The following is a 27,487-nucleotide window of genomic DNA, read 5'->3' on the forward strand; positions in this document are numbered from 1 at the left end:
GCATCAAGACAATATACCAACAAACAGTAGACAATGTGCAAGTAAACATGTAGACAGTTTGAATGTAAACAATACAGACGTGTAAACAATGACTGGAGATGTGCAATAGATAAGAAATCATAAAGAGGGAGATGATGATGATGATGGTGTAGGTGTGGGCCGAGGGGCATGGCTAAATGTGTTCGCCAGTCTCACTGCTTGTGAATAGGCTGCTTACCTTTCCAGGCAAGCAGAAGGCAGGATAGACCCCGGACAGGACAGCTGTCCAGCACAAGGCAGACGGACACAGAGGCACACACTCACACAGGCAGTTTCTCCACCAGCCCATTAACCTACTCGTCTGTCCGTGGACTGTGGGAGGAAACAGGGCACCCACGGGAACCCCACGCAAACCCTGGGGGGGAACACGCACACTCCACTCAGACAGCACCCCAGGAATCGAACCCGGGGCCACGGCCCTGCCGGGCAGCAATGCCAGCCACTGCGCCGCTGGAGGTTTCATATTCTTAAACAGCGAGGGCAGGAGTTTCCTTGCAATGTATCTGTATCCGAGCAGCTGTGTTTCACACACTGGAACTCGTAGACAGTACAAGACAGCAGCCCCCAGCGCACTGACTCACAGGCCTCTCGCGGATGTGCTGGGGAGTGACACTGCTGGTGCTGAACGAGTCCCCCCTTCCTGCAAATACAGCACTTACAGCAAACTGTAACTGCAGACTGCAGACTGGCTCTTATCTCAGATTTGAAATCCTGTACTAACACATGTTCACCTTAGCCTCTATATCACAGAGACATGTACTTTTTTCTGAAAGGGTTGACTTTCCTCCACAGGGATTCCTACACTTCATTAAAGTTTAGAAAAGAGAAGCATTCCTTTTCTTTTCAACAGGCACTTGGACCGGTCTGAGCAGAACGTGTTACTCATTGCTTGTTTGCTTTTCTATGCAGTGTGCAGTAGACACTGTTCTGGAAATGCATATTAGCACAAATAGACTGAAAACATTTAATATTACTTGCCTTATAACCAAAGACCATACACTCTGTGAAAACCTGACATGGATCATACTCCAAATGCAATGCAAGCCACTGCCTGTGTGGGACTCAAAACAAAGACCAGGTGTACAGCAGCCCAGAGGAAGTGGGAAACAGGATCCAGTCCAGTGTGTTCTCTCTGTGTTTAGTCTTGGTGCTCTTGGAGGTGTGTGGAGTGGAGCTGGCAGAGCAACCACAGCCCCAGCTTGAGCAAACAGCCAGCCCTCAGCCTTACCCCCTGGTGTGCAGTAGCAGACAGGACTTATTGTTCCTCAGGCTCTTTTAAATCCCCACTGTTGAGCACAGAAGAATGGAGGAGCCATAGTAACCAGCATAAACCACAACTCTGGACCTGCCTGTTCTGTCAGTTCACAGCACAGGAAAATATACTGCGCTCCTCAATTAATGGCTACTTTTAAACAGCTAAAGCCCATTAAATGAGTGTTATTTTAGCCTTTTCTTTCTTTGTCAATGTAAATCCCGAGGGAGGCTTCCAGCAGCAACAGCCATGGAATTTCCAGAGTTCAGCTGCATCTGCGAGCTCTGTGACTGTGGGTAAGAATAAACAAGACTGATGTGAGAGTGTTTGCTTGCAACCTGGGGATGTGATCAGCGTTTCTTTAAAGCCATTTCTTTTGATCACAGGAGTGGGAAAGGAGCCTACACATTTCAAGCAGGGATTTGAGTTGTATTTTTAGTCACTTGACTTTCTGATATATGGGTCAACCATAGATTTATGAATAGCCAAATGATTTTATTTATTCCAGGATTGGTATCTTTTTTTAAAACAGCTTTTTCTCACTTGGAGTTAATTTTGGAGCAGAGAAAGCACCCACTTGGTTTTGCTGTTTTTATCTGTTTTTACTGCTCAGCACATCTGCAATTTTTTATGAGTGCTTTCTCTGTCAGATACTATTTTTTATTCTCTTGAGAAAATGTTTTTGATGTTTATTACTAAACTTTGAAAAAAAGAGTTTTTCTAAATATCGTTACAAAGGGGGGGGGGGGATCTAGACTAGCTGTCAGTGCCTGAGACTCGCTGTGTGATGGAGTTGTTCTAGAGTATGATGGGAATTAGCTTTCGGATTTCATGGAAACAGTAGGTCCTGAAACTTCGAGGGCATGTGCAGTAATGTCTCATAAGGCACAGTTCGGGTCGCAGCAGGTAAATACGCTTATCGGCTCTGACAGGTGGGAATGTCAGAGGAGCAATCCAACAGGTCTGGACTCTCCCTGTGTAGTAACAGAGTAGTGGCCAGTCTTAAAAGCCACTGATTACAATCTGACTGGGCGTATGACAAGAACAATCAGATTCTCTTTGTGTGAACTTCCAACGGCTGACTGCATTAGTCCATATCTTTGTTTTAAAAGACCATTTGCCACCCACAAGGATTCTGTGGGTACCTTGTCACTCGCGGATAAACTATCCTCTTTACTCAGCCAACACGGACACCACAAAGGCTGCAGGAAGAAGAAGAAGACGGCGCTACAGCTCAGCTTCGGGTCCGACAGGTGCCTGCTGAGCCACTACAAGGCCACCTTCACCCAGCCACGCAGTAAGCACCCAGCAGACCCGGAGCCTGTATCCTGTACTGTGATTGGTTAACGGTTTCCCCTATTCTTCAGCTGGATAGGCAGTATGACAGAATGCCATTTCTTTACCGTTCCCTTTCTCTCTGATTGTCTATTACAGTCTCGCCTTTTAATTCCAATCATCACATTTCAAGCTATGCGGACTACAACGATACTCAAGCTCTACCTATTCCATGTTTTTAGGAAACTCATAACCTGATGGGAATAATATTTTAAAAAGTAGTTCTAAAACATTGAACAAGCTGACATGTCACAGTGCCTAGAACTTTTCAAGTAGTATTTTTCTTAAATACAGAGCATTGTAATCATTTTAAGTGCCATCAATTATATATTTCCACTCCCCACACACACGTTATCGAGGCATTCCCTGATCTCTCAAATAACATACCTACATCTGCAGAAATGAAATTATTTTCTTCAGGTATTTGCAAATGGTTTTTTAACGCTTCTCAATCAGAGATCCTGCCAAGACCATCTTTATCCTAGAGTGCCCTGGGGCACGTTGTCTTCCATCCTGAGCTCTTACAGAAATACCCAGCTCCTTATCAGCTGCTCTCGGCAACTCCTCAGCCTTTGAGGACCTGCTGCCCGTGAAACTCGCACTGGTAACAGTCTAATGGTTTTTTTTTTCACTGGTCCCCTCTCTCTTGATTCTGTCCAGATGTGCGCCTGCGAAGCAGCAAACGCCCCCTGCGCACCCCCCTGCACCCCAACCCGCCCCCCATGGCCCTGCACACCACCCAGCGCACGGCGTTCGGCCCCCCTCAGGCCGGAGAGAGGCCGCGGCCTGCCTGCAGGGTGAGTCCAGCTCGCACGATGACATGGCTGGAGGCTGTGCTTCCCCCGCCCCAGTCTGCCTCGGCCAACTGCGCGATCCACATCCCGCGTGTTTCCGCGGCGCGCCGGTGCCGTTCGCACCACCGTGATGGTGGCATCTTCAGCTTTCCGGACTCTCGGATCCCTTACGAAGGAGAGCTGGCATCCGGTTCGTTGTCATTAACTAACGGGTTTTCTTTCGAATGAAGCTTAATCCCGCTCCTGCTCCCCTGACAGGGGGAAAGCTACGCGCCTCCGCAGGAGCCCGTGCAGAGTCAGTCCGTCTACAGCCTGGACTTCCCCCCCAAGGAGCCAGAGCCGGTGGCGGCGAAGAGGCCCCTCACCAGCCTCCGGAGAGCTCCGGCCGGCGCCCGGCTCAGCCAGCACACCACCACCCACGACAGCTACCAGGGCCAGCAGGGGGCAGGGCTCCTGCGCCCTGGCCCACGGTTTGGGGAACTGCCTGCGGTCGTGGGTGAGCCTTAGTGGGAGCTCGCTCCCTGCTGCAGACACCCTTCATCCACCAGGGAGCCCCCCCACACCACCTCTTTCAATTTCACAACAAGGAAGTGCGTTGCTGGAGAAGCTCCAGACACCAACATTTCAAATGACACACCTGGGATTTGATTCAATCCATCCGTTTTCTGAGCGCTACATCAAATTCAGGGTCGCGGGGGAGCCGGAGCCTATCCTGGCAAGCAACGTGCGTGAGGCAGGGTACACCCTGGATGGGATGCCAGTCCGTCCCAGGGCGCACACACACAGACACGGATGTAGACACACACAATCAGAAGCCAGCTGAAACTACCAGAATGTCTTTGGATTGGGGGAGGAAACCCTTGCAAACACGAGGAGACCCGCCCAGACTCCACACAGACAGGACCGCAGATCCGGAGTTGAACCCAGGGCCCCAGCGCTGTCATGCAGGAATGCTGACCAGGGCACCACCACGCTGCCCGTCTTGAGAAGCAGCCCCACAGAGAGCCACTTGATGTGGCAGCATGGTAACGGTCTACCCAATGACAGGTGACCGTGAATTCATTCAAACGTGCTGTTAGATAACTACTGTTCACAGCAAGTATGGTTGCAGTAAATCAGATTCTGTTAATGTAATTGGATGGGGATGTACAGGTAGCCGATAAAAAGGTGGAAGCACCTATAAAGTCCCTTTAAAAGGACATTGACCCCAAGTGGGCAGCATGGCCTGTATGCTCTGTGGCCTAGAGTTTTATATTCATGGACACAACACCCACTGGCAAATGACATTCGGTGAATATACCAGCAATGTAACTATCCATTTCAATTCACACTCATTTTCATGTTGCAAGTCTCGGAATTGAAACAGCAAACACAACCTAGCTATGCTGAATCCCTGTGCTTCGCTGAGTGGTCCGGAGTCAGGGTGGTTTGCTACATTGTGGAATAGTGTGTCCGTTACTCCTGCTTGCCCAGGGTCCCTGCTCTGCCCAGACCAGAGGGAGGAGATGCAGACGACGACACACAGCGAGTTTGTCCGGAGAAGTTTATCCGGAGGCAAGCCGGAGAGGAGCCAGCCCGTACAGTGCAGCCTCAGGGTGGAAGGTGAGAACTTATACAGAGAACATTTGCAGGTTTTGTTTCCAGTTTACCAGGCTGCTCCTGTTGTATGCTCCTCTGTCATACACGGTTTTGACAGTTCATTCTGTTGTGCTAGAATTGAAGCAGACCTGGACCCTGACTTTCCTACCTCATCTGTCTCCAAGCCACTTCAAAGTGGCTTCAGACTTCACGACAGCCATGTCAATTAATCAGAAATAGTCTGTTTTCTAATTTTTCTACCTTATTTGGCTTCAACGGTAGCAATTCCAGTATTTCAAACTCCTCGGGTTTCTTGCATAGAATTTAATATTAAATTAATAAGATTTGTAATAGTTATTACATAAATGTAATACTAAAAATTGCTTCTCATGGGATCTCAAGGCATTTAGGACAGGACCTACTTCATCCGTCAAGGAAAGTTCAGCTCTTGCCAGGTGACAAGGGATCGGTACAAAGCAAATCTCCCAGAAATCTGCGTAAGGGGAAATTTAGAGTTTGCTGGATTGTGCAAACTCAGAGTTTAATCTCCCCAGATTAGGTAGTCTGCCCAGATGGTCCCTCTTTTGAACAGTATCATGGGTCTTTCAATGGCCAAGTAGTCAGCACCTCAGTTTAACTTTTCATATAAAAGAATGGCAGCCCCTACAGCAGTGTCCCAGGTCACCACACTGGAGCACAGGTTAGGTAGTAGCAGGAAAAGCACCTCCTACTGGTCCTCCAGCATCACCACTGGTTTTCCTTAAGAGATCTCCTGTTCCTGAGCTGACCAAACCCAGCTTTGCTTAGCTTCTGCGTTCTGACTGCGTTCAGGCTGCTTGAGACCGAAGACACGGTTTTCTGTGCTGCCGGAGTGGCACGTCATCTTCTCTCTCCTTCAGGAGAGAGGGACTTGATGACCACTCATCGCGAGGTGTTCCAGCCACATCCCCTGGAGGGCGCTCCAGCGACGCGGAGGTGCAGGGCGCCGAAGAGGGAGGAGGCGCCCAGCGGCGCTCCCATGGAGACAGTCACCAAGTATCGGTCGGATTTTCCCACCCGCCAGCTCACCCAGCCAAGGAGCCAGCTGGCTAGACCCCCACCTGACAATCTCAAGATCAACCAGGCTCTGAGGTTAGGCTCGAGCTTGGGGGGGAGCTCAGTGCTCTCACTGAGGGGAGGTTGTGAAGAAGCTAGCGTTTCCTTTGTCGCAAGAAATTATCGGGGAGCTTTTCCCGATATCCCCTTTCCTCCAGCTGAAAGTGTAACAACATGCTGGCAGAAATAGAAACTAATCATGCTTCATGCTTCTATAATCAATTCCAGTACATGTTTAAATAACACTGCTAATTTAAGATGTTCAAAAGGCTTTTGTATATATAGTTGTATGTATTTGTGAAATTTAGCCAGATGATTTAAACAGAACATGTGCCCCTCATTAGTACTGCTAAGTGACTGTGCTCTGAAGCCCTCCGACTCTGATAGCTGATAGCGAGATTTTGGATTCAAAACTCAAAGAAAACCCTAAGAAATCTGGGTCACAGACAAGTTTAGGCAGCCTTGAGCAAACCCTTTTCAGGGAACAACTACAGTAATCAACATTCAAAATAACCGTAACTGGGTAACAGGTGCATTTACATACACATCCAGCTGATACAATGTCCTTTCTTGATTGTTCTCTGTCTCTAAATGTCTATTACAGTCTCATGTTTTCATTCCAATTCTCATATTTCAAGCTATGTGGACTACAGAAACACTCAAGCTCTAGCTATTGACCTACGTATTTAGGAAACTCATAGCCTGATGGGGGAAAATATTATAAAAAGTAGATCCAAAACATTAAAAAGGTAACTCTAGAACCTTTCAAGTAGTCTTTTTCTGAAAATGAATTAAATACAGCACATGGGGAGTTTTCCTTTTTTCGGTCTTCTCCAACTGAAACTTGTCTCCTCTGCTTTTGCTGCTTGTTTTTAAATTCCCACCATAAGCCACGGTTCTGATGAACATTAAAACCCAGGAATAGCTAGTGTTTGGGACTGCTGCCAGCTTCGGCCGTGACCCCGTGTGTCTGAACATGAAACAGTAACTCTGCTTGCACAGGTTACACACAGAGTACTCGAGTCCACCTTGTAAAGAGGCCAGTAACAAGCCAGATCACACCTGATACATTCGGAGACAAGCTGCCTGCATTGCAGGGAACACATTCTGCAAAGCAAGTTACATTTTTCCCCAAACAGAAACACGCCTTTCGTAAGCAACTGCACTCATGTTTGAGGTGTGTTTTATCCCTATACTTAATGTCAGACTTGTGACTCAAAGTAAATACACCAGTATTTCCCTGTTTCAGTTTCTGTAGTTCCCAACTTCCAGATCATCCAATATGTCAAAATCCAAGCTTTTCCTACGATGGGCCCCTGTCAACAATGTGGTTTATTTCATACAGTGCAAAGTGATAAAATCACAGGTGCGCAAGGCCACTCACCCATCATGACGGAAATCTTGGACAGAAGCTGCAGAACAGCCAGTGCTCATGTGACAGAAACAGTAAAAGTGGGTGTTGTGGCAGACGCTACTCAATGATGGTGCTGCTTTTGCAGGAACGACTTCAGGACCGTTCACAGGGAGACGTACCCTGGGTGGGATGTGTCTGAGCACAGGAGGCCCAGCCCTGCCCAGCTGCAGGAGGAACTGTCTGTCAGAAATAGAGAGGCCATTTTTCAAGCAGACACTGAGACCAAGGTGAGGACAGATACAATGTCATTGACCACTCTCAACAGGTGATGTGTAATGCATGCAAGAGCTGTTAATGAAAGCCTTCTGCTTCAGCACAAGTATGATTCTTACGTCATCATTCCATTGTTTCACCACAGCTATTCTCTGTCACAGGACAGAGGATATGAAATCCAGTGCCCTGCCAGATAAATATACAGCACATAAAAAGATGTTGGGATTTAAGTTCAATACTGTCTGCTCATTAAAAAATCTACATGTAGAAAGAGAGAAACCAGCCTCTTTACCTGCAGCTGATTAATAAGTTCCTTGATTTAAACCTGTTACATTCAGAGACAAATGCTGCGATAGCACGCCAACGAAAACTCAGTAACATTACAGGGCCATTTAACCTGCTGCTGGGTGGAGACAGCGCTGCTTGAGTCTGTGTCTAACATGCAGTAAGTACGGTGCAGCTGAATGAAGATGCTCTGTGTTACTCAGAGCTTGGCTTGGTGTTTCTTTCTCACCCGCCCTGGCCTGCAGCTGGCGTACCGACCCGTTCCCCTGGACAGCCTCCAGCTTGAGCCTCTCCCACGCAGAGACCCGGTTCTGAAGGTCCAGGCAGGCCAGTTCGAAGACACCACGGCCAGCAAGGAGTTCTTCCAGAATTGGGGGGTCCAGCGTCGTGTGCGCTGGGGGGACCTTCATGATGGGGTCTACATCATGCCCACGGTGAGAGACCGTCCACAGTATCTGTACTCGGTCAGATCGCCCCCGTGTGTCCCGGCCTGACCCGAGTCTCCTCCTACCTGCCCCGGGGGAACAAGGCTGCTGGTTAGACAGGCTGGGGGAAGGCATGGGACTTGGCCAAGCTTGAAGGATTTTAGTGTACGAAATGGGACAGACGGATAATTCCGAGGGGGGAAGGGGGCATGGGGTCAGCTTTAAGAAAAGGTAGCTTTCGAGGAAACCTCTTAAGATACGCCAGCTGGGGCTGCTCCCCTCAGAAAACACGACTCCACCGTATGTATCCGTCTCAGGCTGCTCAGCACTGTTCCGCTCCAGTAAGTTAGCTATCTTATTCAAGGTAACTTTGTACCAGAATATTAAACATGGACATCCTCCCCTGCCATGTACAAGACAACTAAAGACTGAAACATGTCTGGTTTCAGGGAAAGTTCGAGGGAGAGACTACAAACTCCAGGACCTTTTTCAGAAAGAAGGCAGAGATGGTGACCAGCTTTAAGCCAGAGCACAAGCCCATACAGGCAGAGGGAGAGCATGACTTCACCACCGTTCACTGTGACACCTTCCGGTAAGCTGTCTGCTTTATGAGAAAATGCACAGGTTACAAAAGGTTGCTTTGTCTGTGAAAGACAAAGGCACATCGTGGGGCTCAAACCACCTTAGGGTCTGCTTCCCTAGAACCCATTTTGCTTTGCATCAATGAACACTGTTAAAATTGTCACCTCTCCAAAGACCGCAAACCACTACTTGTGTTCATTTTGTCCCTCTTTAAATTCATTCTCCTAAAACAGGGGTCTCCAGCCCTGGGCCTAGACAGTCTCACAGGTCACCTCTTTCAGATGAACTAAGCAGGCACTTATAAGAACTCTGTTTCTTGAGGACTGATAGGCACTCGGATGGCTGTCACAGATGATCTCTGAATTACTTTGACAAGTCAACCCGTTTAATTAATCACAGTGCATCTCTTCCAAGTCTTGTGAATATTGGGGGACCTTTGAAACGTGTCGGACTGGGGCTCTCAAGGAGCAAGGCTGGTATCATCTGTGCTGTAAGAAGAAGAATCCCTACCCAGCATCTAAATGATGCCTTTAGAAGCTGATAGTAAAACTTAACAAGTACAGGTTTATTCCAGCTGCATAAACACAACGTTTCGGCTGTCACACACACACAGTGTTGCATTTTCTCTCTTCTCTTTTCAGCTGGAATGAACCTTTACCTGTTCCTCTGCAGCCCACGCATGCTGACGCAGCTCCCCTAGTGAACTAGTAAAACCTAACTGTAAAAACATAAGTCTGTTTACTGATCCACAATGCCTAGAAACACACTGTCAATATGTGCTTTACAGACATTAAAATACTGACCTGCTTTACTGCTTTCTCTCCTCAGGCCTCTGAGTATCCCACCTTGTCGGCTGCAGCTGTACCTCGCTCACCAGCAGCAGCAGAGCCAGAAGCTTATGGCGCCCCCTGCTGTCCCAACCTGAAAACAGCAAATGCATTTTTTAAGGCGATAAGAAAAATGAGGAAAAGAGGAAACAGGTGGAATATATATATAGATATTAGCAAAGGGATCATCCTTGTAGTGAATAGCAATTTATATTTTCACAAATGCAACCATTTTAACAAATGGAAATGCAACTTAAAATAGGGCGTACGATTAAAAATACGTTGTTTCCTTTGTGTGTATGAATCTCCCACTTACATTCTTTCTTTCTCAGCCTCTTTTTTGATCCAGCATTAGAAGTCTGCCATGGTCAAAGTTTAAGCGATCGAGACCATGAGCACGTCTGCTTAAAACAGCGTAAGATTTTTCTAGACACGCAATGCCATCAGTCTCAGTAAATAAACTAAATGAGTTTGTCCAGTGTAGTGTAACATTAAATCATAATCCATTAAAAAAAACAATCTAGATGAACCCTGCAAGATGTCAAATAAACACAGAGTATTTATCAATAAGAACATATCAAAATACAAGCTTGTAAGCTTGTCCCATCAAACCCAGTACAATCAAATTTTACTTGACTACACTATCCAAAATCAGTAAATAATAATAATAATAATAATAATAATAATAATTGCTTACACTTATATTGAGCTTTTTCTGGACACTCCACTCAAAGCGCTTTACAGGTAATGGGGACTCCCCTCCACCACCACCACTGTGCAGCCCCACCTGGATGATGAATGTATGTTTCATGTAGAACACTCAGGCTAGAAAGTGACCAGTTGACCAGATGACCTGTGGTTTGTTTTCCATTTTTTAATAGTTTTATTCTGTAATGCCAATTGATTGTGTTCAAAAAATGCTAATCTGGTGATGGGGTTACAAAAAATTTTTTGTCTAAAAATCAGTACAATGAAATATTTAACCTTTTGGGATGGAAAAGTGTGGACAACCTTGGAAAGTGATGTTTAATGGTTCTCCACAAACCAACTCTCTCCAAAACAAAGTTTAATTGTTTGTTCAGGTGTGACTGAAATTGATGACATCGGCACACAAGAGATTTACACAAGACAAATTTACAGTTAATTCTGCTGCTGACAGAATTAGTTGTTTTGAATAGAAAAAATAACCTTTTATTCAAGCTCAGCAAGAAAGGACCATACAAGCAAGTTTATAACAGCTCTGTACATATTAATTAAAAACAACTCTGCTAAACTAGGAGATCGACTCTGGATTACTTTCATTTTCACAACAGATACACTGTCTATTTTACTTTAAAACACTTGCTGTGAAAACCTTTAAACAATCTGTTTTACTTTTTAAAGTCAGTCTATTACATACCACAAGATGCTTTGAAGGAAGGTTGCCTCACAGACAACATAAAAAGGTAAACTATGGGCATACTGAGCAACATCGGTATAGCTGGATAAAGATTAGAAAGCATTGCTGGGAAATGGACAAAAATAAATAAGCATGCTAAATTACTATTTCATGTAAGATTGTACTAAAGAATCTGTCAGCATGCCCTATTGTATAAAAGGAAAGGAATAGCATTGTGTACTTGTAACATACATGACCACAGGTTTCTATATGTGCTCAGTCATCTTAACAACAAATCAGCAGGGAGGAATTTAGTGATCACTGAAAGTAGAGAGGCATGTCATTTGTATATTTCTAAGATATTTCAGCTTCAAAGATGGCAGGACTACAACTGTAATACCATTTCACTTTAATGCGAACAAATCTGAACCAGGACACTACAGACGAATCACACAATCCTTCCGTTACTGATTCAGCTAAACTGGAATGTTCTGAAACATAACGACATTTTAAGAGACAGCCATCTGGGATTTACACAGCTAAAGTCTCACTTAAAAGAATACTCCCAAAAATCCAAAAGGGCATTTTGTAACACTCAAGCCCATAACTTGCGTTATTTAGATTCCAAAGCCTATTTAAGTCACACAGACGAAACAGCAGAAGGCTTTGCCATTTGAAAGAAGGGACATTATGCTCAAGTCTCAACACTAGTAGGATCTCTTTTAGATCACTGTGGTCATGCGTTCTCACCACATCACAAAAGTAATATCACAGTCTTAGACAAAACCGTTAAATAAATAGCAGCAAGAATGTCTCCAAAAAGGGTAATGTAAAGTCAGACTAAGGGAAATCAATCTCTTCGGTTTAGAACAAGCAGTAGGAGACTGAGAGATTTGACCCAAGTGGACAGAGTCCTAAGAGGTATAGAGAGGGTTAACCCAGGAGATTATTTCACCCAGGTATGTAAAAGTCAAAGGAAAGTAATTGAGAATGTAGAGCTGGAAACGTGTTACAGATATCTACAACAAAGTGTTTTGTGTAGATGGAGACCAACTTTACACTTTCACTTGTAAAGAATACACCCCACACCCTTGCAGTGTTAACTGAAAATGTCTCATTACAACCACATAAAAACAGCTATCTACAAAATGCAATTTGACAGAAACAGAACACAGAAAAAGCCTGAAAGAGCTCTAGTTACAATGCCTTGCAAAAGTACTCACATACCTTTAAAAGGTTTCAAATGCTGCTGGATTACAAATGATACTTACATATCAGAATTGATTGCAAACTCACCTGCTCAGACAGAAGTTAGTTGTTAGTTGTTTGTCAGCAGATATCTAAAAGAAAGTAAAAAACTGAATACAAACTATTCAGAGCCCTGTGCTCTGGCAGCTCTAAGGTCACACAGGGGAAAGAAATCGCCCTAACGAGGATATAATTGCCTTTTGATTTGCCTCTGCCTGTGCAGCATTGAAGTGACTCCGGCACATTTAGGGATCCTTGGTCAGGCATTGAATCTGAAGGAAAGGCATGAAAATGAAGACTAAAGAGCATTCTAAGGAAGTTAAGAGATAAAGTGATTAAAAATGCATAGATTGGGAAAAGGGTACACAAATATCCAAGTGTTTGGATATCCCAGGGAGCACTGCTGGCTCAATAGCCATGAAGTGGAAGCTGCATCACACCACCCAGACACTCGGAAAACAATCAGAGTTCTCAACAATCAGCAGCCGAACAAGACGGTTAGAAACATTTTCAATCATTTAATCCAGCAGCACTTTTAAAGGGCCGGAATGGTTTTGCAAGGCACTGGAAATATTTCTGCAAATCTGTACATTTGTACCAATGTTTCCCTCTCGGCCAGTTGCCAACCTAATTAATACAGTAAGCAGGCTGTTCGGCTCTCCCAAATGCCAATACATGATGCAGATGTGTTCCTACAGTATAGGTATTACAATTTGAATGGCATTTGAGGAGTTTATACTTCACTATAATATTTTTTTAATTGCACCCCTGATGATGAATAAAGTATTTTGAATTTAATTGAATTTGTAGGAATTTTTTACTCTTTTTCTGCCAGAAGGCTTAGTTTCCACAAACCACTACCTGACAGCACATTAAGCTCACCGAGATGTTTTTATTTATGATAAAGAAGGGAGGTCCTTGCACCAAATACAAAAATAAATGCTCATCTTTCGGTAGATCATCAAAATCGTTCTCAAACAGTTGAGATCATGCAACATTTTTTAAGTATGTTTTACAGGTGGCAGTTCATAAGGCAGCCCAGGTGAAGGGTTGGTTTGTCAAAATATTTTCACATTTTAATGGAAAAGAGATAGGAATTGTTATAGTTTTGAGAATTCATATAAACAAAGCACAATGCTCCTTCTTTGAAGAGTTGTTCACAAAGTCACCTTGGGGGGAAAAAAAATCTAAATCTGCCAAACGTTGGCAGTTCCGTGTTGTGACAATGAAGACGTTTCTTTTTCACATTTTTATTTACAGTTTTATACACAAAGGGGGCAAATGTTTTAAAACGTGTTTTTCACGGGTCAGCACTCCTATTCTCCATGCCATACAGGTGCGCGATTAGAGGAAAATAGTCAGTGTAAAAACAAGGTCTAAAAGAATTTGTTTCTTATGCTGGCTCACTAACTTTAGTACAGTATTCCAAAACAAAACGGGAACGGTTCTGCACGAAAGGGCTTTCTGTAAAGTCACTGCGTTCATGATAAGGCCAGTACGAGCTTTCGGCACGCCAGAAAGCACCTCTGCTTGCCCTTGCAGGAGACTGTAAGCCTGCTCAAGTCTGTGAGCTCCGAGTGACCCCTCTTAGAAATGAGCCTTATCAGTACGCTGTCTTTCGGTCCTGGTACTGTCCAAACTGGCCGGAGGTCTGGGACAGCAGGGGCAGCCTGCTGGGTCTTGTCGCTGGATGTCACTGGGCAGAAGCAAGGGTCACATCACATGTCTTCCACACTCCATTTGTAGGCCATCTCTTGTACAGCTTTCTTATCTGCTATCCTGCTAAACCTCTTCTGTTCAAAACCATTTGATCTGCAGCATAAAAGAAGAATGCATTTTGCGATGGACAGTACCAAAGTGGACTATAAAGTTTAGTTAATAAAAATATGAGAAGAAATACTACTCAATAACTGCTTTCCTTAGTGCAACACAGAAGATAATCCGCAGAGAAATGAACACCTCGTACCTGTCCACTCCATCCCAGCGATACCCAGGCATGATGTTGAACCTGTTTGGGGGTGGCAGGGGCCCCTTGTATCGAGGTTTCTCTGAAAATAAAATGAGAAAGTCAATACGAACAACCACAGGTTTCATTAAAGACACATGGACTTATGCTGGCCCCTGTAACACTGTGAGCTACATTTTGCTTTAGATCCTAAGTCTGGGGTAAGTCAGTAAAGTGAAATTAAAAGGAGGTTTAAATTGGGGAAAGTGGTGCTTTAGGCAACATAATGATAGGAGAAAATAAACCGCAAAAGATTTATAGATCTTTTATAGATTTCATGCTCGAAGACCGAATCAGTGTGGCGACGCCACACACTCAGATTTCGTGAACAAGGCACGAAGCGCACTTTCACAACAGGAATGACAAGAACGTGGAGGCGCTTGCTCCTTGGTGAGCTCGGGTCAACGCCCCGCACCCCCTGACCTTTGACTCCCATACGCTGCAGCTCCTTCTCCTTCTTCCTGCGCAGGAACCCGGCCATGGGGTCCCCCTCCCTCTCCTGCTCCCTCAGCAGGCGGTCCAGGTCTGCGTCGTCGACATGCCGCGCCAGGGGCTTCTGCGCCTCCCGCAGGGCGTCCTCGACCCTGCGCTTCTGCAGCTCAGCCTGCACCAGCCTGCGGGCGCCGGAGCCGAGAGGTCAGAGGTCAGCCCCAGCAGGGAACACCCCCCCTCCCACCGCGGCACGGCCAGGGCACAGAGACCACATACAGCAAAGGGACAAACAAAGAGGAAAATCTAGGATGACAGAGGAAAGAATAAAAACACATGGGGCGGAGTGGTGCTCTGTGAATTAGGATCTGCGCCTGGGGCTGGAAGGTTGCTGGTTCGAATCCCACGGCCGGCAGAGGAATCCTACTCCGTTGGGCCCGAGCAAGGCCCTTAACCCCAGCTGCTCCAGGGGCGCCGTATAAATGGCTGACCCTGCGCTCTGACCCCCAGCTTCTCTCCCTGTCTGTGTGTCTCAGGGAGAGCAAGCTGGGGTCTGCGAAAAAGACAAAATCTTAATACTTAATACTTAATAATTATCTTAATGACCCATCGCAGTTCTGAAATCTGGAACGTTCAGGGTTATGGCAAATCTAAGAGGCTCAGTGACCAGCGCACACTCACCCTTTGCCCCACTGGGCGTACTTCCTGTCCTTCTCTTCCTTCTCCCCAGCTTTCTGACGCTGCTCCTCTCGCTCCTGAGCGATGTCGCGCCTCTTCCCGGACTTGTCCCTGAACACGGTCTCGGCATTCCGTGACTCCTCTGCAAGATACCCGGGGAACAGGGAGACGGGCCAGTCAGGAGACGGGGCAGGAGACTGCCGGCTCAAAATCCAGAACACGGGTGAAACTAGCCATTAGCATTTCCACATGAAGAATGATCCTATCAGCTCAAGATACCACTGGGTGAAGATCTGACGTTTCCCACAGCTGCGAAGACTAAGACTTTTCTATCATTCATTTTAAGAGATTTCCACAATACGAAACATTCTTATCATCGTCTCTCACAACCATCTTTATGCTCTCTTAACTTATTAGCTAAGTCAAGTGTGGTCTATTTAAATATTTAGTGTTTTCATCAGCTCCTTCAGGAGATTGCAGTCTGCTGGATATCATGGTCACCTCATTCTGTAAACTATCCACTTTCTCTTTATGCACATTTTGTCAATGTTATGCCATGCTGTTTGCAGGACATTTCAGTTTTTCTCATTTCAGCAGCTCCAAGCCCTTTTTGTTTAATAAAATATAATTTACAGCCTAGACATTACAAATGTCCAGGAACAAAAACAAGCTATCCTTTTGCAAAACAGATAAATTCAGACTTTTATACAAAAGTCAACAATCCAAGTGCTTGATATTCTACAGCTGTTGCCATATCTTGTATAAGTCATCACAGTAAGTTGTGGAATTAACAATGATGTTACACCTATGTAGGCAAACACTTACAGGAATGCACTCTGTAAAACATGGGGAGGCAACCTCTTGTATACAGTACAAGACAACGCCATGCAGAATCTCAGAATAAGGACACACACACACCTTCCAGAGGCTGGTTAGCTCTGTCCCTTTGGCGATTCTCTTCCCGTTCCTTCCTCAGCAAGTCCAGAGACACCAGCCCTGCTGCCCCGCCCGACAGCATCTGCCCAGCCAGGAGAGACACACGGAGCTGACTGACACACGTTCCCCTCTGAGAAAAATACTGCCTCTCGCACAGGTGCAAGACAGCAGCGGCTTCATCAAAGTCAAGAGAGAATTTGGAGGCAATATCTTCGGAAAACATTCAGCGCTATTTTAAATCGCCACACAATAACAACCAGCGTTGAATAAAACTTGTTATTTTACTTGTAAACTTGTAACTTGAGTGGTAATTTAAGAATTACTTAAGCTGAAAAGCTTCCTTTTTTATGTTTGCACTAATAGGTGTCTTTTTTATAATGAGGCAGTGAACTTATCACTGAATCTTACATCTACAGGCCAATTTTACTTTCTGTCTTTTGGGATCCTTTCTATTTTTCCATCAATAATGAAGCACTAAGGTGGTTAAAGATGCAGAACATTTATAAGAGGTTTATAGTATCAGTTATGCTTTCTTCTTATTTTTATCTGCCAATAATCTTTCTTTTTTAGATGCGAGATCTAAGTCTCAAATCACAACTGAACAGCAGACACAACGAAGGTTATTTTCCTGTTCGTTCTGCGTTTGTGTTCCTCTGGTCCAGTCGTACCATCCCGAATCCTCACCCTCTGGGAGCTGGGGGAGTGGCGTGATGCCCTCCTGGGTGGAGAGAGGTCCGAGTCAGAGCCCCGCCCACCCTGCGGGCGTCTTCTCGGGGGCGAAAGGTCGGAGTCGGAGCCCCGCCCTCGTCTCCGAGGAGGTGAAAGGTCGGAGTCCGGGGAGCGGCGGGCAGCGCGTCTGGGAGGAGAGAGGTCCGAGTCGGAGTCTTTCGCCCTTCGAGTCGAAGGGGCCGATTTGGATTTGCTTCTGGGTGGAGAGGAGTCTGAGGGCGATGCAAAGATTTAAGATCCGTTAAACCTTGAAAAATATTGAGGGCACAACAGGCTGATTTTGACCCTTTGTAGGTGCAGAATAAATCATGAACAAGGCTTTGACATTGTTAATTTCCATAACACACTGATGGCATCACCACAGCTACTAGCTTAGATTTTATTGAATGAAAAAACATCTATAAGCAATTTCAATTAAATAAAAGATAAAACTTTTTATATTAAATCAAACAGAAAATAGAAAAACTGCACATTTCCCTCAATGGTATATGATAATATACCATTGTAATTTACCATAATAATATACCATAATACTTATAATAGAGTATGCCTTGTAAAAGCAAAGCCAATTAAAATATATTCACCCATATTATTACTTGGACTAGATAGGGAGTTGGCCCCATTTAAACATTTATAGATATTCAGAAAACAGACATTTATAAGAAAATAAATATGAAATACAACTATAACTATCCAACTTTTAACAGTAATTTACTTAGAAGAACATGAATACTAACCTTAAATAACAGTATTACTCTGTCTTATATATAGTGCAACAGACAAATTAGTGCTTTTCAATTCTGTTCTTGAAAAGTATGCACAGCGCACTTAAAAAAGAAACAAAACCTGAAGTTTTCCCTGAGTGACACAATGACAACGCAAACACTGTCAAAAGGTTTACGTTCACAAGAGAAATCAAACTCATGCTGCTCGTACGTGACGTGACAAAGCTTTGAAAGCTATTAATTACCTTCAAATTCCTGACCTGTAAGTGAATACCGGCTTTGCAGTCAAAACTGAGAACTATCTGACTATCTAAGTACTAGCGTCCAGACAGAAACCTTCTTCCTGATACAATATTCCACTCTTTACATGGTGACGCAAAAAGGTCTGTCACCTGCTGCTGATGGATATACACTGTGTAATGTATGTGCTATAGATAACTTTTTATACACAGCTTGACTCTCCAGAGACTTTTGTGATAAACTTATTCAAAACTGAACCAAGCCAGATGGTGTGATTTCATGCATCCCTACAGGGTCATGAATGGGAACTGGTATAAAATAATCAGATATCAAATGGCTTATTTCTAAAAATACTACACTGTACATAAGCAAAATTGCTCTTTACCTTTCTCTTTTTTCTTATGAGTTCTTGCTGGAGAGCCCCCGTGGCTTCTAACTGGGGGAGAAGGAGATGAGGAATAATGACGTGCTCTCCTGGGGACAGTTTTCTGTCTCGATGGGGAAAGGTCGGGAGAGTGGTGACGTCTCTTCCACTGGGGTGAAAGGTCAGGAGAGTCATGGCGACCTTTCCGCTGGGGTGAAAGGTCGGGAGAGTGGTGACGTCTCTTTCGCTGGGGTGAAAGGTCGGGAGAGTCGTGGCGACCTTTCCGCTGGGGTGAAAGGTCGGGAGAGTCGTGGCGACCTTTCCGCTGGGGTGAAAGGTCGGGAGAGTCGTGGCGACCTTTCCGCTGGGGTGAAAGGTCGGGAGAGTCGTGGCGACCTTTCTGCTGGGGTGAAAGGTCGGGAGAGTCGTGGCGTCTCTTCTGCTGGGGTGAAAGGTCAGGAGAGTCGTGGCGACCTTTCTGCTGGGGTGAAAGGTCGGGAGAGTCATGACGGCTCCTTTTCACAGAGGAAAAATCTGGAGAATCATGACGACCTTTTCTTGATGTCTCTTCTATTCTCTTTTGAGAGGCAGCTCCTGAACTGAAATGGACAATTACACAGATGAACTCAAATGTTACACACTTGTTTTAATGTATTCTGTTTTATGTCCTGTAATGTTTTAGAAATATCCACATTTTAAGCACCAAAGAAACTCAATGACAGCTCAATGACTCAATGACTTGTCTCTTATACTCTAATACTGAAAGCCTGGACAAACAAATGCTCCTAACAGTGTTGCTTCTTGGGGGGCATTCTTCATTAATAATTTAACAGTGGAAGTGCCTCTTGTGAGTCAAAATGATCTCATAGCATTTGAGCTGCTTTAACAGACATGCATCGAACTGTACCACATACAAAGCCGAGACAATCATAAGAAAAATAAAATACATTAAACATCAGTTCAGTACCTTGCAGATGAACGGACACCCTGGAACTTGTCTGAATCCTGAAAATCTTCATTAGTACCTAGAAGACCAAACATAATAATATTTGATAAAACTGCTTAGAAACTCAAATTAAATATTATGTAGTTCAGGTGGGTAGCTGCGTCAGCATGCGTAGGCTGCAAAGGAACAAGTAATAGGTTTATTCCATGCTGAAAAAAAGAAGAAAGAGAACACAACGTTTCGGCCGTGGAGCCTTCTTCAGGTGTGAGAGAGACAGGGCAGTAGGCATATTATGTATATATTATGTTAAATATTATGTATGCACCTAGACAATTACAGTACAACTTTATAGATGCTAAATCATCAGAATGCTAGCCCCAAAAGAGCAGGTAAGCATTGGTTACTCTTACCTCCCAAAGTTTTCCACCGCTTGCTGTTCCTGAACTCCTCCAGTCTCTTCACCTCCTCCGGACGCTCATCTATCACTTCTGCCACCTACAAGAGGAAGACGACAACAGAGCACGCAGAAGGAACAGCTTTTGTGCAAAGATTCTCCACAAGGTTCAGGACAGCAGAAATGCACCTAAACATAGTTTAAGCCAATGCATTTGTAAATGAATGTAAACTATAAAGGAATTCCTACCACTGGAGCCTCTTCTTCCTCCTCGTAGTCGTCCTTCTCTTCTGACTTTATCAGCTGCTTCCAGTCCACATCGTCATCCACTATTCTCATCCTGCAAGCAGCAGCAACAACAGGAGGGCAAAACGACCGTCAGACAATGTGAAAAAAACAGCAGGAATGCTCTTTTTTGTAATCACCGACATAGAGCCTGCCACAAATAAAAACGTTTTAAAAAAAGAGTCATAGCTGTTGGTCTGTTGTGGATAAACAGGCGTGATCTGTCAACTCTCCCTTGAACAGTATTGCGATAAATCGTCAAAAGCTCTTCTATGGACATAAACGTGTCTCTTAAAAGATTCCTAGAAATCCTTCTCAGTTCTCATTCAGGAAGCACTTTTTCCCCAATGAAAGGTGTCCAACAGGATCTTCTCTGCCGGACTCCTGACGTTTTTAGAGAAAGACTGGTCCTACAATACCAGAGGAGCAGGAAAACATGTCCGACACAGAGATTAGCAGAGATCCTTTACAGCTGAAAACACTGGACATGTTAGACCCAAATTACCTTGCGACCAATAATCCTCTTTCGAGTTTCCCACAACAGAACGATAAGACCCCAAAGCACAGCTTCAAAAATACATTTCTCAAGACTTCCACAACCTGGGTTATTGAGAATATAACCCCACATATACAGTACTGTAGCGTTTTATGCGGTTCGTAGAGGTAAAATCAAGACAACGCTCTCGATTGCGCTCATACACTCCACTCCAGTATCTCAGTAAGTTTAGTCCGGCCTACAACTTTCAGTCACTTTCTCCATTTCTAATGTGCATGATTGAGTCACTGGTTCCTGAAACATACCCCTTTGCTGTAGACTGCGGTCTTTTCTTCTTGGCTTTCTTGTTTTTGGACGTTTTGCCATCTCCATCTCCGGATAAATAGCGTTTGAGATACTCGGCTTTGGAGACAGAAGCAAGCGCACTGGAGGCGGCCATTACTGCTCGTGAAAACAATCCGGGCTGACGGAGAGCCGGATGGGGTCAAAACAGTAAACGCGAAAAAATAAACAGCGAAAAGCGGAATTACGAATAAGAGAAAAAGTAAAGGATAAATACTTCAAAGCAGCCACAACAAAACATAGGTATTATTATTAGTTTATTTGTAGTAGTATCTTAGAACATGCATTCTGAAAAAGTCTGCAGTGTTAAATCAAACTCACTTTTAGTGTTTTTATCCAATACTCGGACACAGTACTAGGTTATTACAATAATGTCTCACCCACAGAACTGAAACATAAATTGAAAGCTGTTTGTTTCTTTCATTGCTATACTTATTGCTCTCATGGAAACGTTGCCTAATCAAATATTTAAGACTAAAAACCAAAAAAGGAATATGATTAATAACATTCCAGGTATTCATAAAATTAGGCAGTGATACGCTTTTTCTTGCCACCAGTTATTGAGCTATATTTATTTTTTTAAATGTAATATTGATGTCACCCGATTCAGAATGTTCATTTCTTACTCGTTCTAAACCGATGACATTGCTGCCTTGTGAAATAAAAAATAATATTTATTACTGAAGTATTAAATGTCCTAAAGTGTTTGGGGATGGACAATTTAATACACAGCTATAAAAGCTATAAAACCAGCTGTTCTGTAGCATTTCAACGAGATTGCCCATCTGGGATGCATGTCTATTCTTCTCGAGGAGAGAGGAAACAGTGAAACACAAGCCACAGGGACACAAGTGAAAACTCCAAGAACAGAGAACAGGAAAACTTGACGCCGATACTTTGGTTTCCTTCAAGAAATGGCTGGATGAGATTCTTCCAGATCAATTAACTAATAACTACCAAATGGGCTAATCACAGGACATGGCCTCCTCTTGTTTTAACAGTAACTGTTCTTATAATCTTATACTGTATTCTAATTAGTAATGACTAAATACTTGCGTTTCCTCACAGAGTTGAACAGGTTGCTAAAATCAATGCTAAACAATCAGGGAAATCTGGTGTACAGATAAAAATATCTTTCTATTTGAACTCACATGTAAGTCTAAAACAAAGAACAAAACCTGGAGATTATCTTTACACCGTTAATAACCTACAATATAATTCCTAATCAGAAACGCAAAACTATAAATATATATTTTATAGCGATCAGCTAACTCCACTGTTCAAAGTACAAAGTTGTACAGGTTGCTAAAATCAATGCTAAATGATCAGGGAAATCTGGTGTCCAGATGAAAATATCTTTCTGTTTAGCTGTTTAACTTTACTGTATGTCAGACTGTTGGTCTGTGTCTCTGTCTTCTGTGTCTATTGGAAGTGTATAAATCTAAGCAATGTCTTGAATCGTCAGCTCAAGTGAACAGCACAGACGGTATACAGTACTGTACTATTTAGAGGTCCGTGTGATCCAGGATGATTTTGAGGATATTAGACAAAGAATAAATTAACTCCATTTACTGTACATTGTTTTTGCACGTTCAGAAACTCATTTTGCTTTGGTGGAAAGGTTTCAGTTTCATTTCTTTGCTGTGACCAAGAGTACTGCTAAGGGTGTGGTTTTCTAATGGGGATTCCAACGATGTGGGCCTTGTTGATATAATCTTCACAACAGGATGACTCACTCTGGATTGGAGCCATGCTGCTATCGTACTCCTGGGGAGGAAGCTGCACTCCGATTGCAGTATTAATGAAGACTCTCCAGCTTGTCATTGTAAATGAAAATGTGCTCTCAGCTGACTCATCTTGTTAAATAAGGTTTTATTTGATAAAAAAACGATTCTTCACTTATATCAGGTTGAATGTACTTTATATGATATGGAACAAGTAATAGGTTTATTCCATGCTGAAAAGAGAAGAGAGAAAACAGCAGCATGGAACAAACCTGTTACTTGTTCCTTTGCAGACTACGCATGCTGACGCAGCCCCCCACCTGGACTACCTGATATGCTACTTTATACTGTAACTGTGCCATTAGGTGCTGTCTACTACTACAGTGTAGCACTTTTTACACTTTTCATTTCATACAGAAATTCTGTAATTGTTATGGTGTTGACGTTTTCCTTAAAGCTTATCATTTTCGGCAGCCTTTACTTCTTCATCTATTTCTTTCTTTTCATTTTTAAAATGATATCTGGTTTTATTATGTATTCTGTATACTATACTTGTTTTTACTGTACAATGTATGAAAAGTGTCTTGAAAAGGCTCTATATAACATTAAAATAAATTGATGATAAAAATGTTTTAATTATTCAATAAGGATAAAATACAGTGCCTTGCGAAAGTATTCGGCCCCCTTGAACTTTTTAACCTTTTGCCACATTTCAGGCTTCAAACATAAAGATATAAATTTTTTATTTTATGTGAAGAATCACCAACAAGTGGGACACAATTGTGAAGTGGAACGAAATCTATTGGATTTTTGAAACTTTTTTAACTAATAAAAAAATGAAAAGTGGGGCGTGCAAAATTATTCGGCCCCCTTGCGTTAATACTTTGTAGAGCCACCTTTTGCTGCGATTACAGCTGCAAGTCGCTTGGGGTATGTCTCTATCAGTTTTGCACATCGAGAGACTGAAATTCTTGCCCATTCTTCCTTGCAAAACAGCTCGAGCTCAGTGAGGTTGGATGGAGAGCGTTTGTGAACAGCAGTTTTCAGCTCTTTCCACAGATTCTCGATTGGATTCAGGTCTGGACTTTGACTTGGCCATTCAAACACCTGGATACGTTTATTTGTGAACCATTCCTTTGTAGATTTTGCTGTATGTTTGGGATCATTGTCTTGTTGGAAGATAAATCTCCGTCCCAGTTTCAGGTCTTTTGCAGACTCCAACAGGTTTTCATCCAGAATGGTCCTGTATTTGGCTGCATCCATCTTCCCCTCAATTTTAACCATCTTCCCTGTCCCTGCTGAAGAAAAGCAGGCCCAAACCATGATGCTGCCACCACCATGTTTGACAGTGGGGATGGTGTGTTGAGGGTGATGAGCTGTGTTGCTTTTACGCCAAACATATCGTTTTGCATTGTGGCCAAAAAGTTCGATTTTGGTTTCATCTGACCAGAGCACCTTCTTCCACATGTTTGGGGTGTCTCCCAGGTGGCTTGTGGCAAACTTTAGACGAGACTTTTTATGGATATCTTTGAGAAATGGCTTTCTTCTTGCCACTCTTCCATAAAGGCCAGATTTGTGCAGTGTAAGACTGATTGTTGTCCTATGGACAGACTCTCCCACCTCAGCTGTAGTTCTCTGCAGTTCATCCAGAGTGATCATGGGCCTCTTGGCTGCATCTCTGATCAGTCTTCTCCTTGTCTGAGCTGAAAGTTTAGAGGGACGGCCAGGTCTTGGTAGATTTGCAGTGGTCTGATACTCCTTCCATTTCAAGATGATCGCTTGCACAGTGCTCCTTGGGATGTTTGAAGCTTGGGAAATCTTTTTGTATCCAAATCCGGCTTTAAACTTCTCCACAACAGTATTACGGACCTGCCTGGTGTGTTCCTTGGTCTTCATGATGCTCTCTGCGCTTTCAACAGAACCTTGAGACTATCACAGAGCAGGTGCATTTATACAGAGACTTGATTACACACAGGTGGATTCTATTTATCACCATCAGTCATTTAGGACAACATTGGATCATTCAGAGATCCTCGCTGAACTTCTGGAGTGAGTTTGCTGCACTGAAAGTAAAGGGGCCGAATAATTTTGCACGCCCCACTTTTCATTTTTTTATTAGTTAAAAAAGTTTCAAAAATCCAATAGATTTCGTTCCACTTCACAATTGTGTCCCACTTGTTGGTGATTCTTCACATAAAATAAAAAATTTATATCTTTATGTTTGAAGCCTGAAATGTGGCAAAAGGTTGAAAAGTTCAAGGGGGCCGAATACTTTCGCAAGGCACTGTAGATACTGCTTTAATGAAGAACAGAATTTGTTTTCTCTATTAATAACGAAATACCCAGAAATTTGGAAATCATGGGTGTCATGGATGAGATTGAATAAACTGTAATTGTATTTTTGTTTTTATTTTGAAAGCCAATGTTTATATAATCTTGTTTTAACTTAATTTAGTCCAGATCTTTGGGCACAGTTAGGAGTATCGGTTTATAAAGTAAAATGGTTTCAGTTTCATTTCTTGACTGACACAAAGTTTTTTTTGTGGGGGTGGTTATTTTAATTTATAAGTACAGTATGCATCTTATCACCATTTAAAGTAAACATCTACATTAAACATTATTTACCTGACAAAGGTTTTTAAAATACTGTACTTAAAATCTTTCAAATGTATTTTAAGGTTTAATTGGATACCTAAACTACATCATATTATTCTCTCTCACATTGTGTTATTATATTTGGAAATAAAAGTTAAATCTAAGCAGAGGAAGGAAAACATGTAAAAGCCATTATCAAAAAGCAAAAGCAAAAAAAGTTCTTGAGAAGATTATTGGCGATAAAAGATGAGTGTGTTCATTTTTTCTCAAGGAAATGTGGCATTTTTCATATTCACATACACTTTATAAAACCTGCTTTTCTTTATCCCTCGATTGGTTTTGAGGACAGGAGTTTTATATATTAATACCATGTGTCCATACAGAAACTTTGAGACGTTTTTTTCAATAGCACAAAAAACAGTGTAATTCTCTGCATTACAGCAGAGTGACAATGCCTTAAATACTGCTCCTTCCTTAAGTAGCTAAATAACATCTTTATGTTCCTAATTTTAAATATCTGAAAGCAAAATATAGAAATTTAAGGTAAACGCAACTAACATTCTTCATGGGCAAATATTTTGAATATTTTTTGTAGGGGGGTATTTAATTTAAACACCCTTTCTTGGAAAATGAAACTTAACTGTTGGACTTTTTACAGTAAGACGACTCCACTGACTTCTGCCTCAAACATTTGATGGTCTTTTCATCTAGTAATTTTTCACTGAATTTCAAATGATAATAGTTTAAGTATTTTTAAAAGAATAAACAAATTATTTATTTCCATAAATAAGACTTTATTCAGAAGTTACATATGATTTTATAAATATCTCAATCTATATTACTTGATATAAATTAACATCTATTGATATCTAATATTCATGCATTTATATATATATACACTGAAGTAGTTCACGTAGGGAGCTGCGTCTGCATATGTGGGCTGCAGAGGAAAAAGTACAGGTTTATTCCAGCTGAAAAGAGAAGAAAAGAAACATGTTTCGGCTATGGAGCCTTGACCCACGAATATTATATATCAAGACTTTCTGAACAAGTTTTAATGTGATCATGTGTTAAAAATGGACTAAACTGTTTATTGGCAGGTCAGGTGTAAATGGGTAACGAATATGATTAAGAATATTTTTCTGGAATTGTTTTTATGGAATTAACAGTAGCCCCCTCTGTTTGTTCACATTTTCTTTAGCAGTTCTGTGGGTATGGAGAGGGTGCACTGCTCGTTCATAATTTTAAATAAAACTTTGTTCGAGGAAAACAAGCGTCTAACGAGTCTGGTCATGAACATCTTCTTTTCCAGCCTCCATTGCTGTCAGAACCTGCAGAGCTACACCGAGCCTGAAGATGGCAAAACCTACAGCATGTACCACGGCACGACGCCAGCAGCTGCCGGGGAAATCAAGAGGTCTGGTTTCACAAAGTCCGAGGATGGCATGCTGGGGCAGAAGGCCAGCAGGTACTCCATCCAAGGGAAACCAGAGGTTCTCTCATTTTAGAGAAAGGCTGTTTAGTGCCAACCCCAGTTCCATAGTACATTAAGTAATGCTAATCTTTCAATTATTTCCATTAATATTTGAGACACAAATTGATTTAATAATTTTCACCTTAATAAATCAAAAACAGACGTTGACTGGTCACAGCTCAGTGCCCAGCTCATACAAAGAATAAGCAACTTATGTTCAGAGGCCTCTAAACTAAGAAAAATAAGATTCAATTATTTTATGCTTTATAGGCAGCATCAGTTAAAAAACAATTTAATTTCTTGACTCAAACCAAGTATTTGTTTTAAGAACTGTAGTTATTAGTCCCAGTTTAAAATAAACACAAGTACTTTAAACATTGTTTATCTGACAGTTTTTTTAAATAGTGAAAGTCTCAAATTTAAGACTAGCTTTAAATGGATATGGCTGAATATCAGTTATTAATGTATTATATGTATTATTAGTGTATTATCAGTTGAATTCATGTCAGTGTCTTTCCACTGTAATACATTAACAAGTTTGCTTTTTAAAATACTTGTTCTCTTTTGGGACACGCATTTAACATTTTGTAATTTGAATTTGGACACTAGCCAAAACACATTATTCTCTTTCAATTGTGTTGCTGTACTTGGAAATGAAAC

The 27,487-nt window shown here is 42.7% G+C and overlaps 2 protein-coding genes across 2 annotated transcripts; one reads left to right on the forward strand and one right to left on the reverse strand.

Annotated features, from left to right (window-relative positions):
• The first annotated feature begins 1,265 nt into the window (after positions 1-1,265).
• Positions 1,266-11,118, forward strand: LOC148640979 (uncharacterized). The gene is made up of 10 exons (XM_088619481.1): positions 1,266-1,587; positions 2,473-2,588; positions 3,287-3,423; positions 3,679-3,916; positions 4,894-5,022; positions 5,898-6,129; positions 7,593-7,734; positions 8,251-8,439; positions 8,880-9,022; positions 9,841-11,118. Exons 1-10 carry the CDS (start codon positions 1,541-1,543, stop codon positions 9,935-9,937), a joined length of 1,470 nt encoding a protein of 489 aa, XP_088475607.1. The 5' UTR covers positions 1,266-1,540; the 3' UTR covers positions 9,938-11,118.
• Positions 11,119-13,339: 2,221 nt separating this feature from the next.
• Positions 13,340-21,149, reverse strand: bud13 (BUD13 homolog). Its single transcript, XM_088619466.1, has 11 exons — positions 20,998-21,149; positions 20,161-20,251; positions 19,928-20,012; positions 19,539-19,596; positions 18,593-19,170; positions 17,198-17,454; positions 16,496-16,595; positions 15,581-15,719; positions 14,894-15,084; positions 14,432-14,513; positions 13,340-14,277 (listed from the first exon to the last, which is right to left on the reverse strand). Exons 1-11 carry the CDS (start codon positions 21,129-21,131, stop codon positions 14,184-14,186), a joined length of 1,809 nt encoding a protein of 602 aa, XP_088475592.1. The 5' UTR covers positions 21,132-21,149; the 3' UTR covers positions 13,340-14,183.
• Positions 21,150-27,487: the final 6,338 nt, after the last annotated feature.

Source organism: Lepisosteus platostomus, chromosome 25 (assembly GCF_059453375.1).
Source record: "Lepisosteus platostomus isolate fLepPlt1 chromosome 25, fLepPlt1.hap1, whole genome shotgun sequence".
Classification (NCBI taxonomy): domain Eukaryota; kingdom Metazoa; phylum Chordata; class Actinopteri; order Semionotiformes; family Lepisosteidae; genus Lepisosteus; species Lepisosteus platostomus.

Excerpts from the sequence above, each read along its gene's own strand:
- LOC148640979 (XM_088619481.1), top strand. The coding sequence starts at position 1,541 with ATGGAATTTCCAGAGTTCAGCTGCATCTGCGAGCTCTGTGACTGTGG. Across the intron at positions 1,588-2,472 it reads TGCGAGCTCTGTGACTGTGG|CCAACACGGACACCACAAAG; the intron begins GTAAGAATAAAC and ends CTCTTTACTCAG. Across the intron at positions 3,917-4,893 it reads GGAACTGCCTGCGGTCGTGG|GGTCCCTGCTCTGCCCAGAC; the intron begins GTGAGCCTTAGT and ends CTGCTTGCCCAG.
- bud13 (XM_088619466.1), bottom strand. The coding sequence starts at position 21,131 with ATGGCCGCCTCCAGTGCGCTTGCTTCTGTCTCCAAAGCCGAGTATCTC. Across the intron at positions 20,252-20,997 it reads CCGCAGTCTACAGCAAAGGG|GATGAGAATAGTGGATGACG; the intron begins GTATGTTTCAGG and ends TGCTGCTTGCAG. Across the intron at positions 14,514-14,893 it reads GCAGCGTATGGGAGTCAAAG|AGAAACCTCGATACAAGGGG; the intron begins GTCAGGGGGTGC and ends TTTTATTTTCAG.